The sequence below is a fragment of the Arvicola amphibius genome, chromosome 13, assembly GCF_903992535.2.
Source record: "Arvicola amphibius chromosome 13, mArvAmp1.2, whole genome shotgun sequence".
Taxonomy (NCBI): domain Eukaryota; kingdom Metazoa; phylum Chordata; class Mammalia; order Rodentia; family Cricetidae; genus Arvicola; species Arvicola amphibius.
The window spans coordinates 46,892,189-46,912,684 of NC_052059.1; the positions used below are offsets into that span (position 1 = coordinate 46,892,189).

The window sequence follows — 20,496 nt, forward strand, 5'->3', positions numbered from 1 at the left end:
TTTTTTCCAAGTTAGTCCCTCCCTGATAGATATTCCAACAACCCTTTATACTTTTACATATCTTCTGAGGCTTAAGCTAATTATTGGGATCCAGGATATACGTCTTCTCTTCTAGAAGGCGTTGGATGCAAAAGTATCCTGATGTTACTGGTTTTGTATCTTGAACATAATTTCAAACATATATTTATGCAATGACTATACAGAGTTAGAGGTTGAGAAATTTGGCATCATTTGTCAAGGTGGGTTTTGGCAATTATAAATGCAGGTAGGAGCAAAAGCCCCAACTTTCAGGGGAAGTCTGCAAATGCGTGCGCGCGCACACACACACACACACACACACACACACACACACACACACACACACACTCCATCTGGCTTTAAGTGTCTACAGTCCCATGAGAGTTGAGATCATTCCCAACTTCAGTAGAGAGCTGAAGGCTGGCTGCAAAGTACCTGTTAGAATATTCACCTGCATCTTCCAAGTTTAAACTCCTCATCTACTCCCAGGGGAACTTGGACAAAACACGGGAGATGCCAAGTATAAGTTAAGTGTCCTGGAGCTGGAACCTTCTTCGCTAGACCTCAGGGACAATCCATGCTCCCAGGCTTCTCCTCTCCCAGTTTCTCCTTCTCAGCTCCTCTTCACTGTTCTCCGCTCTCCTTGTTGGAATCCAAGGAGCCTTCTCCAGCTTGCTTCCACCATGGAACAATGGATTCCTCCCATCAATGGCAACACCCATCCCTGCAGTTCCTACTCTTGTCTAGATACTCCTTAGCTTGACATCTTCCCCACTCCCCACATCCTGCCTGCCTGCCTGCCTTCCTCACTCCCCATTGCTCCCCACCCCAGGGACTTCATTCTAATTCTCTGGCATTCTTGCTCCTGCTCAGTGGCACTAGGCTCCTTTTCATTTCTGGCTCATCATCTTGCTGTGTACTTTGCAAGGCACACCCCATTACTCCAACAGAGTCATGGACTTCCAGGTACAGTACCAGGAACCACCAGGGACCTGCCAGCTCTATGGGGCTTTGGAGTAATAGGAAAGCAATATGAATTTATCACAGAGGAGGGCAGAGTTAAGGGCAGGGGTGCATTTCTGTGCGTTGTCCCTTCCTGTGATACTGTTCTGAGCTCAATGTCCCTTCTTCAGAGCAGCGTCCTGCTGAACCGCCTGAGGCTCCCATTCTCCTGCCCTTATTGACACCTGACTGAAACCACACCATGCATGGCCTTTACCATCTGCCTTGGGCCCTAGAAAGTTCCCTTCACTAAAGACTCTTTACCTCCTTCACCTCAGTAACCCATAGCTAGAGTTACATCATTCCACAAAAGGCATGGACGAATGAGTGACCCGTACCCCAGTGGGAGCTATAGCAATAACTTCTCTTTCCTATTACTTACTAGCCACACTGAGCCCAGGTGGATGTTCTGAATCCCACGATACCAGGACACACCGAACTCTCTTCCCGCAACTCACATGTCTTCCACCTTGATCTAAGAACGTTTCCGCCTGTGCTGGACAGTCCACCAACCGTTTCCTCCACAAGTTCCTAAACCTCCAGACACAGAAGGGCCAGGGTCCTGTGTGTCCCCTGTACTCCTCACCCAGAGAAAGCAGCCATTCGACTGATTTATTTGGCATCGGCAATCCAAAGGGGATGCTCAATGAAAATTGGATGGTTGGGTGGAGTTTGCTTTTGTAAGATTTTGAAACACTTTGCACCGCTCTGCAGGGGCCACTTGAATCACCGACAACAGAACTCACAGCCAACAACTTGGATTATGCTTATGTGATTGCTTATATAAAAGGCTGCCCCAGCATGGCTTTAAAGAGATCCGTTTCTAAGGGTGGCTTCCCGATATGAGCTGCCATGGCCATCAATCCGACCATACAAAAGCTTCGCAGGTAAAGTTCAAATTTAGAATTGAGCCTGCATGTCCCCATTTGATGTCTGTCGCTCAGTCCATTCTTCCTGCGGTCCCAGAAAGACCTAGGCTAACTGGGCTGCTTACAGAGGTCCTGATAACTGGAGCAAAGAGGAGCTAGGAACCAGCTGTCTTAGAAATCATTTTCTCCCTTACCTGTGTAAATGAACCTTCCCGGGGCTCCTTTGCAGAACTGTTTGGATTTGTAAGAGAGAGTCACCTCCACAACTCCAGGGATGTGCCGGGGAGGGGTCTGCACCCTGATGGCGTGGGGGGTTATAAGCTGAGAAGTGAAGGGACAAGGAAAGACAGTCACTAGACAAACGACCACAGAGGCCACTGCTGACGGCCACTGCCAAGCCCAACTCAGCACCCACACTTCTCTTGCACTAATGTGCTTGGTTTATTTCCCTGATTATAAATTGTAAGTCAAACACATCCAATTTAGAACATTTGGAATTTACAGAACTGTGCAAAGAAATCTAAAATTATATAATGCAGAGACAACCAGTATTAAGATCTGGTGTGTTGCCCAGACATTTCAATGGCTGTATGTCACAGAATTAGATTATACATATCCACCGATACTCTGACTTCTTACCACTCAGCTTCGTAGCATAAACATACTCGTCTCTGGTATCATTAGAAATTTTCCAAAACATAATTTTCAATGGTGGAAAAATACCCTAACTTTTTTTTCTCCATTACCCTCCTATGGTCCAATATTTAGACTCTAATTTTTCACCATCTTACATAATACTTCAATGGATATTCATCACTTAAAGGAATTCATTCCCCAAATACATTTTTTTCCATGTCCGGATGCCCTGAGTGTCTTCTCATAGTAGGTACAGAGGTCTGAGTCTTCATGGGGCTGCTGCTCTAGAAATTCTAGTTCCTCAAGCCCCAAAGAACCACAGAGTCAAAGGAGATCATGCAAGCAGATGGCTTTGACCTACCTCACTCCATACAAGCATGGTACCAAACACAACTTGGAGACCATCAAAGAAGTTGTCACCAATGATGATGACCATGGCTCCTCCTGTGGTCCAGCCTTCACTTGGGCTGATGGCTTTGATGCAGGGTGTAGCTAGAGAGACAAGAGGGAACAGAATCAGTTCTGTGTCCTCTGCTGGTGATGTCTGAAGTTTGGGAAAGGTGCTGCCCTGGAAAACTGGTGGTCACTCCGAGAAGTTCGAGTTGAGCTGTGTTGCTTTGCCACCCTCCCCTAATTGGATGTTGGTTTTAACCAGGCCATTAAAGCTTAATGAGTTGGCCATTATGTATGAAAGACTGAAACACTTAGCTAATTGTGCAAAGGGTGTTTTTGAAACGCTGTTGTTTTTGCCCACATTTTTATACACTGAACACTCTAGAAAAGTGTAAATCCCTTTTCTCTCCCCACCTCGTCTACTCTACAATGTTAAGATTTACAAGGCTTGTTAACATGCCAGGGAGAGGAGGAGGAAACAGGATCTATCGAGGTTGAAGGGTTTGCTCAACCCCACCTAGAGACAACCTCTAGTCACTTTCCCAACTCGATGGAACCGACTTTCTTCCCTTCCCGCACATGTTCAAGGCCCCTGGACTTTGCATCCCAACAGGAACCCAATATGGTGTTCTGGCCATAACTAAAGTCAATCCATCACTCCATTTCCCAAGATGACAGGGTCAGAGGTGGAGGAGAACTTTGGCAGGGCTCCAAAAACATGAGCCCCCTTTGAACGGCCAGTCAATCACATCCAATCAGTCAAAAGCAACTCGAGGGGCTCAGAGCTCTGAACTCTAGGATTTTCTTCTTCCCTTTCAGTGCCCACTGTGGGAGAATTAACACCACTCCAAATTCTTTACCGATTCAATCATTTTCTTTCAGTTCATTAATTCCTGTTTAAAATGATATAAGATACATGCTAAGGGCTGAGCTGGGAAGAGGGCTGGTGGGTAACATACAGGAGAGCATCAACATTAAGATCATAGCGAGATTTGACTCTTGTCTACGTCGTGAGGTCTTCTAACACCGGTAAGCTTGTGGAGAGGCAGACAAGGGGGAGCAAGTGAGATGGGAACTCACTCAGGCTTGTCGGTGTGTTCATGGATAGACTTTAATTTTTTGGACAACTTGAAATTTAACAGTTACCAGTATTTCTAATTAGTTTAATGCACTTGGAAAACTACCCAGAGCCGCCCAGGATTTCTTCTTGTCCAAGCAAACAAAAATCAATTAGCGTCAGTTTCACTCTGCACGTTGTTTTGCTTTGCCCACAATCTGTTTAAGGGCACATCTGACACTTATTCATACGCGTCTGGCACGGTGCTGTTCCTGTTTAACTAAGATGTCAGAGGCCTGCGATCGCCTGAAATACCAGCCTCGCCGAAAAGAAAAACACAGGTCGGAGGAGAAGAGGCGGAGAGGCGCAGGAACCTGAGTCCTGGCTGGGAGTTGAGGGGAGCCGACTACAGTTAGCATTTACGGCAGCGCTGGAGGCGATGCGGCTCAGGCGGTAGAGGGCTTGTTTAGCACACAAGAGGCCCCGGGTTCGAGCCCCAGGACGGCATATACTGAGTGTGGTGGTGGACACCTGCAATCCTAGCACCAGGGAAACGGAGGGAGGAAGAACAGGAGTTCAAGGTCATTTCTTAGCTAGATTGTGAGTTCGAGACGAGCCTGGGCTAGAAGCTTTGTCTATAAACCAACAAACAATGGGAACAAGTACCGGACACCTTATCTGCCTTGGCTCCCAGTCCTACCTTCTGACGGGTCAAGCCTTCTTGCTCTCCTTCCGTGCTTAGAGTTGTTATGTACAAACATGTTGTCAGACACAGCCAGCACATGCCCGTCTACATTTACCGTTGTTGACAACACGACCTGCATTTAGAGCAACAAGGGGAGAGCTTGGTCAGGTTCACTTCAGGATGTCAAGGTACGGGGAACCCTCATGGAAGGCTTCTTCTGCAAGGCAAGTGGGAGACGGGATGGCATTTTGGAGTGCAACCAGAGGCAGCCCTTGGCCCACGAGTTTCCCTTTTCATGTCTCTCAGTACAAACTCTGTCCATATCATGACAAGGGACATGTCTGCTGGTCCCCGAAACCTCACCGCCAGCAGGCCTCTCCTGCAGCCGCAGTTACAGGCACAGACAAGGCAATGCAAGAACTAAGACAGCATCTCCATCGGGAAGCTCACTTCTCCAAGCTTGGAAATGGGGATCCTGTACCTCAGATACGGTCCCTGGAACATGGGCTGATCAGTTGTCTGTCCCTGTGCATGAGCAAACTGTGATAAAGATCCTGCGAGATCAGGTTCCCCAGACGCAGGATGGGAGCTACGGGAGATTTCGTGTCTCACTGGAGGAAAGGGGAGGGGTAGGTGCCCAGTGAGGAAGAGCAAGAACATAGAGTGGAAACCGAATCGAAATCCCAGGCCACTTCTCCTAACGTAACCCCATGGACAAATCACTGGAGCTTCAAGAAATCTCAGTTTTTCTTATCTAGGAAACATAAATAATGCTATCGGCCTTGCAGGCCTGAGGGAGATAAGATGAGATGGGGCCTGTAGAGCATTTGGCACAATGTGAAACACAGGCCAAGTGATGGTGATTCGGGTCCCATTTGCCTCACTCCTGCCTCCTCCTGTCCAGTTGCTAAGACAGATGACACTGTCCTGTGCAGTTCTACCATGGTCTAAACTCTGGAGAAGGTTCCAGGAAGGAAGACATCAGCACAAATCACCATAGTAACTGAAAGGCAGGGCCATACTATTGCTCTCAGAGGTCTTATGTGCAGACTGCAGAATGGTATTTAACACACATGACAGGCCAGGCACAGATGCCATGGAATTGAATGCTATTCTATATATGCTGCTGGTCAGATTGTGAAAGGGGTCCAGAGGCAGAAGTGAACAGAGAAAGGCAGAAAAGGGCTTGGCTGGCCACACCTACCACCCGTGAACTTGACCTAAGCAAGAAGAGTATCCCAGATGGAATGCTACTTCTCAACCCATGTAGTTATGCGCAGCAGGCTTTCTGCGGCTCTTTGGAGAAAGAAACTTATTACATACATGCTCATGAATATGTATAGATCTTTCCAGGAAGGGCGACGAGTAATCTAATGAGCTCTGCTTCAGAATGACTCTTTCTACCTATGGCCCCAATGCAATCTCTTGCTATCCTACCTATAATTGTTCTGCCACGCCTTCCTAACTTATTAAACAAGAGGAGGGTGAAAGATCTTGACCTTGTTTGTATCTTCATATGAAATAATCCACTGTTACTTAAAAACACTTTTTATTATGAAGAATTTCAGGCAAATAAAACGTCAGAAGAGCATAATGAAATTTGAGAGCCCATCATCCAACTTCCAAGCCTGTTCAAATGCTGCTCTTCTCATCTAGCCCATGGTCACCTCCCCATTCTGCCTTAGGCGATTCTATGGCACCCACAGATTTGAAAGTGTCAAGGTGAAACTTCACTACATAATCCATTCTCTTCTCATGGGTAGAATATTTTATCCCTGCAGAAAATGATTTCATATCGCTTCCCAGTCAGGTATAATCCCAAGCAATAATCTTCTCTCATTTGGTTTTCTTTTGCCCTGCAGAGAATTTCAGGGATGTATGTAGCACCTTGGTTTTGGTTTTGTACTGGTCTGGAGCTCGGCAGTTAGACTAGGCTGGCTCAACAGCATCCCTAAGCATCTTCCTGTCACTGCCTCCTCACTTCCGGCATTATAAGCACATGCCACTCCATGTAGCTTCTTTAAAATGGGCCTTTGATCTCAGATCCTTTTGCCTACGTGGCAATCATTTTACTGGCTGAGCTGTCAGGCAACTGCATGGCATCTTTTGACATTTTATAAGACTTATAATTTAATAGGGTTAAAAGAACCCCAGGACCCATGGCTCCACAAATCACTTCAAGGAGCCTTACTCTGAGGGCTTGATGTAGCCTATATGAAAATTTTACATGGATGTTGTAAGGAGGGGGTCACTTGTTTGTCCCGGCCACCCACAACCAAAATAATAACACAGAAACTGTATTAATTAAATCACTGCTTGGCCCATTGGCTCTAGCTTCTTATTGGATAACTCTTACACTTAGAAGGAGCTGAGGGCTGCTTCCCGCCACCCCGCTAGCTTTACACCCGAAATAATTACATGGAAACTGTATTCATTTAAACACTGCCTGGCCCATTAGTTTCAGCCTCTTATTGGCTAATTCTCATATCTTGCTTTAACCCATATTTAGTAATCTGTGTAGCACCATGAGGTGGTGTCTTACCGGGAAGGATTTTAGCCTGCGTCCATCTCGGAGAGGAGAGCTATGGTGTCTGCCTGAGGCGTCTGCCTGACTCTGCTTTCTTTCTCCCACAATTCTGTTCCGTCTACTCCACCTATCTAATTTTCTGTCCTATTAAAGGGCCAAGGCAGTTTCTTTATTAACCAATGAAAGTAACACATAGACAGATGACCCTCCTCCATCACTTACATATTAGTTTAACCCATTTCTATTAATCTGAGTATGACCACATGACTGTGGCTTACTGGCTAAAATTCCAGCATCTGTCTCCTACGGGGCTCCATGGCATCTCTCTAACTCCTCCTCCTTTCTCCCAGCATTCCGTTTAGTTTTCCCCACCTACCTCTGTTCCCCTATAGCTCTGCTATAGGCCCAAAGCAGTTCCTTTATTAATTAATGATATTCACAGTATACAAAGGGGAATCCCACATCACATGGATGTCAATGAGTTTCAATCATTCAACTCAACGGATAATCACTGAGCTCCAACTATACACATCAGGAGTCATGACAGGCCCTGGGGACTCAGAGAACAAACTTAAAGGAAGCTCAGTTGTCATTCAGAAAATTATCGCCCGTATGATTGCTCACAATTCAGGGAAGTAGCCTGTCTAGCCTTAGGTCTGTTTCCAATTGTGTCTGTGTTAACATGTGAACGTCTGAGAAAGTCCTTCTCAAAAGTTCATATCCAGTGGTGGCGACCGCAAAACAGGCATCCGTCACTCTTGGCCAAGTGCAGCAGGCTTGAGAGCTTTTCAGACTTCCGTGAGGACAAGGCCATGCCTCAGTCAGAGGAAGAAACGGACCTTATTGTCACAGGATTGGGGACTGTGGGGGCTAAAGAATGTTGCCTGTGTACATGCTATCTCTGAAAGGAGTTGAACTGGGGGGAGAGGCAACAGGCAGCTGTGTGTGCAAAATATGTCTTCAAACGTAAAACAAAAATGACAGAGAGAGCTTCAGGCATTACTCCTTACTTAGCCTAGCCTAAGAACAACAAGGGGAACCCTAGCGCCCCCAAAGGATGACACGCTCTGAGGACCGGTCACTCGGGAGGAACTTGATTCATTCCACAAGCCTGTCACCCCGTCCATCGACACTCCTTGAGCATCCCTGCCACAAAATGCACTTTTCCCTGGCCAGCAGATTTCATCATCGTCATTTTTGGGTGGAGTGGGACTCAGTTCCAAGTGAACATTTCCCAAATGATACACCCTGGCGGCTCACATGCGCTTCATTATCTTCTATTAACAATGGAAATAAATTTTAATCTTTTGCTGGCTAGTGCTGGCCTCTCGTGACAGCAAGGGAATTAACCTGAATTATTTCAGTGTCTGCAAAATTTATTACAAGATTTTAAATTATGTCCAAATGTATGTGCCTCTTGTGTGTGCATGCGTTTGCACACACACAAATGTGTGTGTGTGTGTGTGTGTGTGTGTGTGTGTGTGTGTCTGGCAAGTTCTATTTTATATTAAAATATCTTAGGCTGTGAGGTACCTAGGGAAGTTTGCCAATTAAGCTAAATTTGTGGAAATTAGTGGGTCTGATTCACAAATTCCACCACATGAAATCAGACGTGAGTTGTTGCTCCTACCTGTGAAGACCTGTGCATACACACTGGCCTTTACACTATTTTCCCTGCTTCCAGAAGAATAAACTACATAATGGACGGGATGATCCACTTGGTTCAGTCAAGGCTTCGGGTTTAACTTCCTCCTCTGCTCTCTGATGGATGATGGCAACGCCAATATTATTCTAGTCCAAGGAGTACGGAGCTCGACATGTTTCAAGGCTTGAAGGAAGTAGAACGTGCGTATTCCCACATCATCTCACTCCCAGGCCTTCCCCTTCCACAAGCCAACTCCTTTCCCCTAGTGAGTATTTCCTGGGTCATGGAGGCTGACCCTTTCCATCTGGAATCAATCAGTCAAGCCCTGACAACTTCCTGAAACACCTCTCTCCATTTCCTGTCCCTCCCCCTCCTCGCTTTCCCCCTGGTTTGCTTCACTCCTCAAACCTGCAGGCCGCAGCAGCTTAATGTTAGAGGGTCAGACACAGCCAGACTCCAAAACACTACACGGGGACACCTTTGACCTTCAAAAATCTTTACATCTTAGCTAAACAAATCAAGGTCAACATTTCTTACCATTACCTTGTTAACTATTTGTATGCGTCTCTACCACCGACTCTTCTGGCCGTGCAACCACCAAACCACTTGTTATTCTGAGACCATCAACCCATCTGCGTTGAAAACAGCACTTTCAGTCTGGATAAAGCATGCCATTTGGAGGTCCCACAAACTCAAAGTCACCAGCGTTCTAACAACCATATGGACCAAGATTCCTTACAATGGGGTTCCTATACCTCATCCGTGTCTCTTGTCACCTAACCGTGACATCTCATCTTTTCGGAGGCTATTGCTCTCCTGGCACTGGCATTCAGTTGGCACAGCCCGAAAGAATGCCAATTAGGAATACAGATGTCCATAATTTGTGAGGGATGGACCCCGGTGTTTGCTGCTCATACTGGTGACAAGTTCCATTTATTTCTCTCTGTTGATGCTTCTGTATTTCAGCCCAAAGCACTCAAATCTGCACAAGCCCTCATAGATGGTGGCCCTCCTCAGCCCAGGCACGTCAATCCAACACGCCAACAGCATACAATTCAGTCGTCTCAAGACACCCTCGAGCCAAAGTACTAGGAACGCGAAGGTGAGATTAGTTGAAATCGCTCACAACGTAAGAGAAAGTGGCCTTTCACCTTTGGTATTCTTTGTTTTAGTTTGATTGTCACCTCTAATCATTGGTGATCCAGCTCGGGAAACATAGATCTAGCAGACATGTGATTGTTGGATCTCATTCTTCCCCACTTTAAAAAAAAAACTTATTTATTTCTATTTGTGTGTTGCCTTCATGTATGTGTATGCACTATGTGTGTGCTGGGTGCCCACATGTCCCTTCAGACTGGAGTTACAGATGCTTATGAGCTGCCAGGTGCGTGCTAGGAACTGAATGCTGATCCACTGTAAAGCAGCCTGTGTTCTTACCTACTGAGCTGTCTCTGCACCCCATTTTTTTCTAAGACAAGGTCTCACTAAGTCCCCCTGTCCGTCTTGGAACTCACTATGTAGACCAGACTGGTCATGAATTAGCAGCTATTTGCTGCTTCTGCCTCCACATGGCTCGATTTTAAGTCACTTAACGATAAAGCAGTGTTAGCACAGCAAGAGAGACACACCAGTAAGATACTGGTGTGGTCCCTTACAGAGTACAAGGACAAGGGTAAGAACAGATCCCATAAGTATAGGAATGGTTTCTTACAAAGAACATGAAAACTGATTGCCTTTTTCAAATGCTATTTTTCTTTTTATAACCCTCAGATACCCCATGTTTCCCACCCTAATAATTTATACCAAGCAGAAGCTGAGTTGAAAATCGCTCTTTCCAGCTCATAAAAGGTCACGGTGGAAGTGACCCTTAGATGGCCATACCCGTTAATCTGCTTACACAGTTAATTTTCCAATAGAGAAGTGGTTTCCTTAGTATCAGAATCACACACGTAGCAAGTAGATACCTAAACAGACCTGTCCTCAACCTTGGGTTATTTTCACACCTTACACCACACTGGCTCGATTTCTCCTTCTCAAAGTTCCCATGTATGGTTTTGTTGGTTAACATTAAGTTGGAGAGATGGCCTAGTTCTTTCCTGTCACCCTTGCTCACCCAGGTGCTCCCCCAGTGTGTGAGAATAATAAAGGAGAAGTCAGGAAGAAAAATGGGTGGGAAGACTAAGTGATTTGCTCTTTGAAACAGACAACAATCCCATTGTTTGTAGCCGGGAGAGAGTAATGACTCTGGTTAGAAGCCTGTACCCCCGCCCCCATCTTTAGAATGCTTGCCCTAAAACCACACCAGATTCTACCATTAGCCAGGCACGGACTCCTGCCATTTCTGTGAGGGTCACACACCTCTCAGCTCAATGTGGGGCCTCCGCAATGCAGTCACAGGAGGCATTTATAGCTCGCTCACTGCCGAGGCCTCTCTGATACCCATACCTAGGGACATGCGTACATGCTGCAAAATAAAACGGTCTCAAAAATTCCCGTCGCTCTGCCAAGTACGGGGAGTGGGGGAGGGGGGCTTTATGACATTTTACATCTGGAAATGGAATTTGATTCGTGATGTGCTTTTCCCTTATTACTGTTCGGTTGCTCTATGTGTTATTTCAGCTTTCCCAAAGCACAACTGTATGTGGGGATTTTATATTCCACCTGTGGAAGGAGTAGAGACATGGAGACTGTTAAAATGAAAAGGAACCAGGGCCATGGTCAACAGCCTAGCTGGGAGTCCGCAGTGTAAGAAAAAAAATACGCATTGTGTTTTTAATATGCCGGCCTAATTCCCACAACTGACAAGGAGAATTCAGTGAGACCGTTCTGCCTGAGCCCTCGTTAATGCTGCCCGGCCTGACAACAAACAATCTGGCTACCACAATCTGTTTCTCCATCCCACCTTATTTTTTAAAACACGTATTTTCAAACCAGATTTCAAGCCCAGATTCTTTTTTTGCTGGCTGGACTCCGGGGTCCCCCCCAAATTACCTTTAAATGCCTATCCCGCAAGCGTAGACCTTTTTTTCATTAAAAAAAATTTAAGTATTCCCAAGATTCTTAGAAAGAGGCTTTATTTTACATTCTCTACAGGTAAAGTTTCTGTCCCGTGAAGTATTAAGCTCCAAACAGGAGAACACAAAACTGGTTGCCATAGAGACAGGCAAGAAGGATTCTGGGATTGTTCACACCAAGAGTTGCGGCACTAATGGCAAGATACTTCATGACTGACCAGACAGTGCTGTGTTTCAACTAGCCATTGAGGGTGTTATTTTACGGATGTAAGTGTTTGCCTACATATGTGTGTGTGTGCCGTATGTATGCGGCCATCAAGTTTGTAATAAGTTTCCCAGGCTCTAAATGCTTCAAGGAGCCTTCCTGGAGGATGGCACGACATAAACAAAAGACATTGCCAGCGGCAGTCTCTGTGCAGTGATATTTTCATGAAGATTTCTAAGTTTTGAGTTTTACTCAAGTTGTGGTAACTGAGACGATCCACTCTTGTGCATATGTGTGCATGCACCCAGGCTTTTGAAGGGACAATGAGGTTATGTGGTGTCAGGGGACAACCACGGGCACCTTTGGCTTTTTGAGGCAGAGTCTCTCATTGGTCTGGACACCACGTAGGTTAGTTAACTAGCAGTGAGCTTCCAGGGACCCACTTGCCTCCGCCTCCCATGTCACCGCTGATGGCGTTAGCAGTGCGCCCAGCTTTTGACGGAACTCTTGGAGTGGGATGCAGGTCTTTATTACTTGCAAGACAAGCTCTTGACTAACTGAACTCTCTCCCTGGTACTACTCTGACTTCACAGCAAAACAAAACAAAAGCCCGGAGTCAACCTCGACAGAGTCTTCTGCATGAGAGGCTTCCGCGGGCTTGGTTTGACAGACATGGCTCCAGAATAGAACTTGTATTTATTTTTACCTCACCACATATTTTACTTATTTTTTTAAGCTTACTAGAAATGTTTTAGGTCAGGCTTTCTTTTTCAAAAAAGAAAAAATCCAGTTGGATATGTAGAGAACTAAAGAGGCAGAACTTTTTTTAGCCAGCGTTTCAGGAGGTCCCTAGAGAGCCTATACTCCATTCATCTGCTGCACAGTTCTCAACTCCCTTCTCCTCAAAGGCCAGAGACACTTGCCATGCCACCTACCTACCTCACGCCCTTCCATCAGCCCCACTGCTTTTCCCATCGAGACTGAACGCCAAGAAGGATGTCGTAGTCAAGGGCAGTATTTTACTAGCAAAAGTTTTGGGAGACCCGGGGGAGCCATACAGTAACATTTGATGCAGTTCTGTGTCTGACTCCACAATTCTCTCCCACCACACTCTCCCCTGAAGGGCTTCATGAGTCACCTGCTGTCCATCAGAAATCAGAAGCACATAGTCTCCTCATAGGCCGTTTTAAAAGCCATGCACTCCTGTTATAGAACCGAGAAAGCTCTGGTCTGTGTTCCAGGAACTTCTGTATCTCATTGTACTAGGATGGGCACTAGGGTAGGGTTTTGTGCCCAAATTTGCATCTTCTAAGACAGTTGGGCATTTAGAATTTGTTCTCACCTGTCTGAAGTCTGGCATACCGGTTCCTAAAAGTTATTTATGTGACTATCCATTTGGACACCTGTCCCCTTTCTTTCCCAAAAAACTCAGAACTCTCAGAAGTGTGAGTTAGTCCACCTAGGCATCGCTCCGATACCTGACCTCGTTGAGATACCGAACGTCAAAAGGTGGGGAAACGAAAGCTGCTCCAGCAGAGCAAAGCTTGAAGGAGCCACAGCATTTCCCAACAGAAGAATTCATAGCAGGAAAGCCCTTCAGCCCCTCAGAGGTTTCCCCCCAAACTCCAGAGAGAACATTGCTGTCCCTGGGACTATCTGACTTGCTTTATGACCAGATCCTGGGCTCAGCTGCTGATCAGAGGGGCCCCCAAGTCAAGTGGTTTTCATTATGTGTTTAGAACTGCAGCCTGGTAGCACAGTGACTTTCAAATGGGATGGGTTGTGAGATCTCGCAGCAGCTGGAGCGGCTCTCAGACCAAGAGGCTTGCACTGAAGGAACCTGCAGGCAGCTGGGGCCGTATTAAATTCGTGCCATTTGGAGTTAATTTAAACTCTCCTTTCCTTCTTCAACGGGTGTGAGAGAAACATTCAACATTTTTTATTTAAGGAAAATAGATGGTAGTGCCATTAAAAAGTTTTATATAAGAGCCAGGGGTTAAAAAAAAAATCATAAGGGGTTGTTGGATAGCTGTTGGCCCTGCTCCAAGACATGAGTAGCCATGGCCTTTGCTCCTGCTTCATTCAGTCAAAGGGACTAATGGTGAACACCCAGCTGTGTAGACGAGGTGTTTTTGTCAGAGAAGCTAATTTCTCCATCATTCTTATGTGGTTGAGGCACGCTGCAATAGAAACAGGGGGACCATCACATTATCCAGCTATGCCATGGCTGTCAATTCGTCCTTACGCTGACGGATCTGTATGTCTGAGGTTCCGCTCTCCCCAGCACCATATATTTCTCACTTCGAAGTCTGACAGGCCTGCTCTTGGCAAGCTCTCCCAAAGCATCGACCCCTCCCCCCCAAACCCCTGTAAATACCCTCAAGATCTCTACCTCACTTTGTATGAATAGATGCAATCCAAGAACCAGCTCAGCTCCTACCTCTTTCCCCACCAAGCCCGTAAATAACTTTTCTTATACTAGAAACTTATGTGTTACACCATAAGTTACAACTTACCTTCCAATCCATCTGACCCCCGCCCCATGTTTTCTTTTTCTTTTCTTTTTTTTTTTTCTGAGACAGGATTTCTGCTGTGTAGACCAGGCTGTCCTCAGACTCACAAAGATCCACCTGCCTCTGCCTCCTGAAAGCTGGGATTAAAGCTTTGCACCACTACCATGTGGCTACATCTTATCTCTTAAGGTCAGGGAGGATATGGCTTCTGGATGGTTCTCTGCCTAACATAATGATGCCAATTAATGTGTAATGAAATGCTAAAATGTAGATCAAAATATAATGTACGAAGTGTCTGAAGTGTAAGCATAATATAAAAGATTGCAGGATGCCTATCAGCCTCAGAATAGGTGATTATACTGACAAAACAAACTTAACTAAAACATTGTGTTCTACATAAGAAAAAAAAGATACAAATTAAAATGGACATGGACCAGAGTCTTTGCTGAGCTCATAAAGTTCAGAAACACACGCACTGGGTAAAATATTGATTTTTGTCAGTACAGTTCATTTATCTCATTAAAAGTCCACTGGAACTAAAAACAAATCATTCTGTGGAACTTAAAGGGACTGAAATGGGAGATAATTTTAATACATCTGGAGCCTCTCTCTTTATGCTATTATTCACCCTGCTATGAGCCCACCCTACACTTTGATTTGAAGGTAGGACACATATCAAAGAGACCAATACCAGAAGAGCTTAACGGAGAAGCTGGTGTTGCCCCTAGGATGGAACACACTCCAACCCTCTATAGTAATGGGTACCCAATCTTGAGTGACGGATCTGCAGTTAATGTAGGTAAGCTCTGCAAACTGACAAACACCCTCGCTTACTATTGTCACAGTCACTGACCAGAGAGAGCTGAGCTCCAACAGACACCACCAAGACAACTACACCATGCAGGGCCCCTTCCCCGTAAGACCACAGAGAAGCAGGCCCGGGCTTTGGAAGACATTCGTTCACTCCACTGCCTGTAGCACAGTGAAAGCGGAGATGGCTGTATTTGAATTGCCTGTGCAAGGACTCCCACACCTGCCTGGGACTGTTAGGAGCACACAGACTGTTCTCTGTGATATTTGTGGGTGAATAACTAATTTAACGGGGGCACATAGCTTTCACTATGACCTGGAACAGATACAGCCTTTCTATAGTGATGGAGACTTAGCAGCAAGGAGCCCAAAATTGTTATCAGCTTTCAGCCTTGTTTTAGAATCCGAGTGTGGGAAACAGCAATGTGCCTGACTTCCTTTTCCCAGCTTGACTTTCCTCTGGGGTTAATAACTGCCTATTCTCTATCCACGACAGAGAAATAAGAAATAGGGCTCATTCTGGCTTAGCATATGCTGGACTTTGGTGGTCTCCCTTTCTTTGGGGATCCCTGGAAATTCTAAGTTTTGTCTTCTCCACCTTTTCTTTGTCTCTTTAAGAATCCAGCGAATAGGGGCTGGAGAGATGGCTCAGTGGTTAAGAGCACTGCCTTCTCTTTCAAAAGGTCCTGAGTTCAATTCCCAGCAACCACATGGTGGCTCACAACCATCTGTAATGAGGTCTGGTGCCCTCTTCTGGCCTGCAGACATACACACAGGCAGAATATTGTATACATAATAAATAAATATTTTTTTAAAAAAAAAAAGAATCCAGTGACTAACAGTGTGTTGAGCCCTACAGAGCACCTAATGTATATGGGGGGAGAAGTAAAAGATCGCCAAAACATACGAACTACATTCAAGCAGCATCTGTCCGAGAGGCAGATTCTAGTTTTCGGAAATTGTGGCAATGGTCAGAGTTGTGGAGAGCAGTGCATGGCCAAGGAACTCATAACCCTGGGGAGTCAGAAAATGCTCCAAGAAGGTGACACACTCGTGTAGTCCTGAGAGATGAGGAGTCAACGGTTCGAAGGCAGTGACGGGTTTTTAGATAGAGAAGCGAGCGTGCAAGAAGATGGCAAGACGGACATGAAAGCAGGGAGTGTGCGTGTGAGCAGAGAACGACAGAGCTTCCTGAGGTGAAGGAAGTGGAAGCTTTGTCTGAAGATGCTGAGGAGCGGTGTCTGATCAGCCTTTCAGATCTGGGTTTTGTGTTGATAGTCAGTAGTAACCATGCAATGTTTTCAGAGATCACTAGTAGATCAATCTTCATGGGAGCTAAGAGGGGGTTAGACCAGGAAAGAGTAGAGGGACCCATCCTAGGAGAGAGAGATGGGTTTGCCAGACAGGAGAAGGGGGTGATACTTCACCACTGAAAGGGGATGAATGAATCAGGGGGTAAATGCTGAGCTCTATTTGAACATACACTCATTAGTCATCGAAGGGAAGAAGCCCAGGAGGATGAATAAAACCTTATCTATAGATGCAAAGAAGGTGCAGTCTGGGGATGTGGAGCCAGAACTCACCTGGGAACAGATGGCATTTATCCCAAGAGAATGGCTGGGAGACTGGGGCAGGCCTTGTGTGGATAGAGTGTTGTAATCGGGGACTAATTTACACTGAAGACGCTGTGTGGTACTAGATGGATATAATTCGGTTTAGACCAGGAGCCGGTAGAACCCTGGGACCAAGAACTTTATGCAAACGTAGTTGGCACAAAGGTTACAGCCCTTACCAGGTTCTCAAAGGTATGGGAGACAAGAAAGGGTTAAGACCCATATATTCCCACAGATGATTATCATCAGTTAACGGCATATCCTACAGCATTTGGGATTTGAACAGAACTGAAGGAAAGATGGGGTCGATCATAGAGATATGTTTCATGTAATGATCTAGTCTTATTCAATGGTTTGCGGAGGAAAGGGAGGGAAGATTCTAGGATCTACCCATGATGAGAGGGGAGAGAGTTTTTAGGTAGTCTGTGGCTTTGTTAGAAATGCTTGTGTTCCGTTCAAATCTACACAAAAGCATTCTCCTATCATATATGTGTCTGATCATCAGCAAAAGTTACTTTGCTGTGAGGCAAAGACCCGCCACCCTTGTCTATCTGTAAGATACGTGTAATCCAGTCCCTTCTCTGGAGATCACCAGCCCACTGCCACTCCACTAGTATCTCTGGCTTTGTGTCACCTCTGAAATCTGATCCGGGCTTCTTAGTTGACCTTGACAGCACCTAGGCAAGCCTTTCTTGGTAAAAGCCTCCCCCACCTAGAAAAGCTGGGATAACTGTTCTTTTCTTCATAGAACCTGAGTAGAGTCCAAAATCCCCAGGTCACATATCTAATGAGGTCCCAGTATCCCAGGTACACAATGAATTCTTCTAACTCAACAGTAATAATTAAAGAAAAATGGCCTCAAAAATGAGCAGAGGACTTTAGTGGGCCTCTTCCAAAGGAGATAAACAAGCAGGTGGTCCCATGGAAAGGTGCTGGGGATCACCTTCTTCTGTCATGAGGGATTGACAGATCGAAACCACAAGGAGACACCACCCCAGTGCTGAATCATCTTAAAAATAAACCAGGGGTCTGGACAGATGGTTTGGCAGTTCAGAGCACAGGCTACTCTCGCCGAGGACCAAGCTGAGTTCCCAGCGCCCATGCTGTGTGGCTCACACCTGCCGGTTACTCCTGCTCCAGGGGATCCAATAACCTCTTCCGGCCTCGGCAAGCGCTCCACTTAACATTCGTACACATACAATTATGAGTAAAAGTAAATCTTTTAAAAAGAAGTAAAACCATGAGGAATTAGAGAAACTGCTGTCTTCACACATGACTGGTAGGAATCCAAACTGGTGCAGCCACTGTGAAAAAGAATTTGGCAGTTTCTCAACAAGTTAAAGATAGAGTTACCCTGTGATCCAGAAATGCTACTCCTAACTCTGCCCCCAAGAGAGCTGAAGACATATGTTCCAAAAACAACTCAATATCACAGAAACATTAAAGGCATAAAACACAAACGTCAGTTAACTAAATAACGGGTAGGCAAATGCTATCCACACAGACAGTGGATTAGTATTCAGCCATCAAAAAGAAGGAGGCATTGCTACCTTGCAGGCCTTGAAAACACTATGCTATGTAAATGACAACTGGAATATTCAGAGACTTGATTCACATGAAATTTCCAGGACAAACCCATACCATAAAGGCAACACATAGACGAGAAGTTGCAGGTAACTGAGAGGAAATGGGAATTAGGAAGCATGAGGTAATTTGCGAAGTGACGAGAATGTTCTGGAATCAGTCATGACAGTCACTGATAATCACACGGCAATCACAACACCGTCATGTGTTAAAACCACTGGCTCACAGACGTTAAAGTACGTAAGATGGGGATGTGCAAGGTACACGAACTTCACCCCAACTTAAATTAAAAACGTGGAATAAAATTGACAAAGAATGTTAGATTGACTCTGGAAATAGCAGGATCCAGAAATCATAAGCTTTTTTGTAGGCTGCTTGTCTATGGAGAAGCTGATCTACGCTCACATGGGCTGAGGCTTCTTGGTGACTCTGATGTCAGCAATATCAACTCGAAGCCAGCTAATCACAGCACAAAGTAACCCTCACTTATCAGAGACCTGAAGCAAAAAGCAATGCTGGTATGGGTTTGCCTCATGAATATATTTCTAAAATCAGGGGGTGGGGCGGGGAGTGAAAACTCAGGGTGCTCCAGTGGACATTCATCACGTTTCTTAGAGGCTTCTGAAATTAAAAACATGCCAAGTTCAGTAGAGTGAAATACCCTAAGCCAAGCTGTCTGCTTCTTTCCCCTAGGCTGTGTTTCTTCTAGAAATGAAGCAAACATTTGCTCCTACTGGCAATTGGAGATTCTGGTAATATTCACTCTTATTTAGCAATATATATATATATTTGTTATTTATATATATATATATGTAACTATGTACTAATATTTGGATCCTTGAGTAAGTAAATTTCTGTTGTGTGGAACCTTCCTGCAGATTCCCAAGAAGGAAGGCTGACTGCATTTCTATTTGTCTTCTTATAAAAAAAGCAGAAGATCCTGAGTGAGGAAGTAGAGAGCCACAACTTTTTAAAGGGAGCTTGATAACAGCCTTAAATGCTATAATTACAACCAAGAAGGTGTTGGTTGTAGCAAGAACATTGGATAACCCTGTTGTGGTTTGGAAGACTGTCAATGCAAGATTGTTTTTCGAAGCAGTTTGCACTGGCCTCGTGAATGTCCATGATACCTACCAATCCTTTCTGTTTTCTGTTTTCTTTCCTTTTCTTTCTCTCCTCCCTCCCTTCCTTTTCCTCTTGTTTGTTTTCTTCTCTTTTCAGTACTGAGTGTTGAACCCAGAGCTCCCCAAGGAAGGCAAGCACTCTATCCCTGGGCTACAACCCAATCCCTGTTAATTCTTCATTGGTTCTGTTCCTAAGCATCCTTTTCACATTTGGCTTCATCATAGACATTCTCCAACAGACAGACAGGAACAGACACATGATTCCTGGGGTCCAGTACAGACGAAAATGATTGCCCATCCCAAGGCCACCACAAAACACAAACTCAGCAGCTTAGACACTTGGACACCCATGACCTAGGAGGTCTGTGACCAATCCTCCCGGTTCTGACATCTTTCTAGGAGCAAGGTCAAGTTGCCTCATCTTCTAGAACCTTCTTTCACTTGAGGAATGAAGTTAGTCATTTTTCCACCTTATTGAATCTTGTGCTTTAATGCTATGGGTTAACACATTTTTCATTTGCTATGGGGAACAGAGTTCCAGATACTGGGGTCAGGCATGGATGGCAGAAGAATATTTGCTGAGCTAAGGGCAGTCCTTCCGATCCTCAGGAAGGGAACCTACAGTTGTGCTCACTCCCAACTCCAACCCAACCCTTCACCCTAGCTCTGTTTATTAGCTGTCTCCACAGCACATCAATGGCAGGGGTGATGAAATCGGTGGCAGATTTCACCGTCAGGCAGCTGGGTCACTGTCCCCTGGGTCTTGTTGTCATGTTACGGTCTTAAAGTGACCATGGCTGC

At 45.4% G+C, this 20,496-nt stretch overlaps 1 protein-coding gene across 5 annotated transcripts in view; it reads right to left on the reverse strand.

Moving 5' to 3' along the window:
- The window catches only part of Ebf2 (EBF transcription factor 2), a 194,960-nt gene that overhangs the window by 36,114 nt on the left and 138,350 nt on the right, over positions 1 to 20,496 (reverse strand). For all 5 annotated transcript variants that reach the window (XM_038310098.1, XM_038310099.1, XM_038310096.1 and 2 more), the window contains 3 exons: positions 4,676 to 4,793; positions 2,887 to 3,017; positions 2,084 to 2,210 (listed from right to left, as the gene is read on the reverse strand). In XM_038310098.1, the coding sequence (XP_038166026.1) occupies positions 2,084 to 2,210; positions 2,887 to 3,017; positions 4,676 to 4,793 (376 nt within the window). The remainder of the gene's footprint in view (positions 1 to 2,083; positions 2,211 to 2,886; positions 3,018 to 4,675; positions 4,794 to 20,496) is intronic.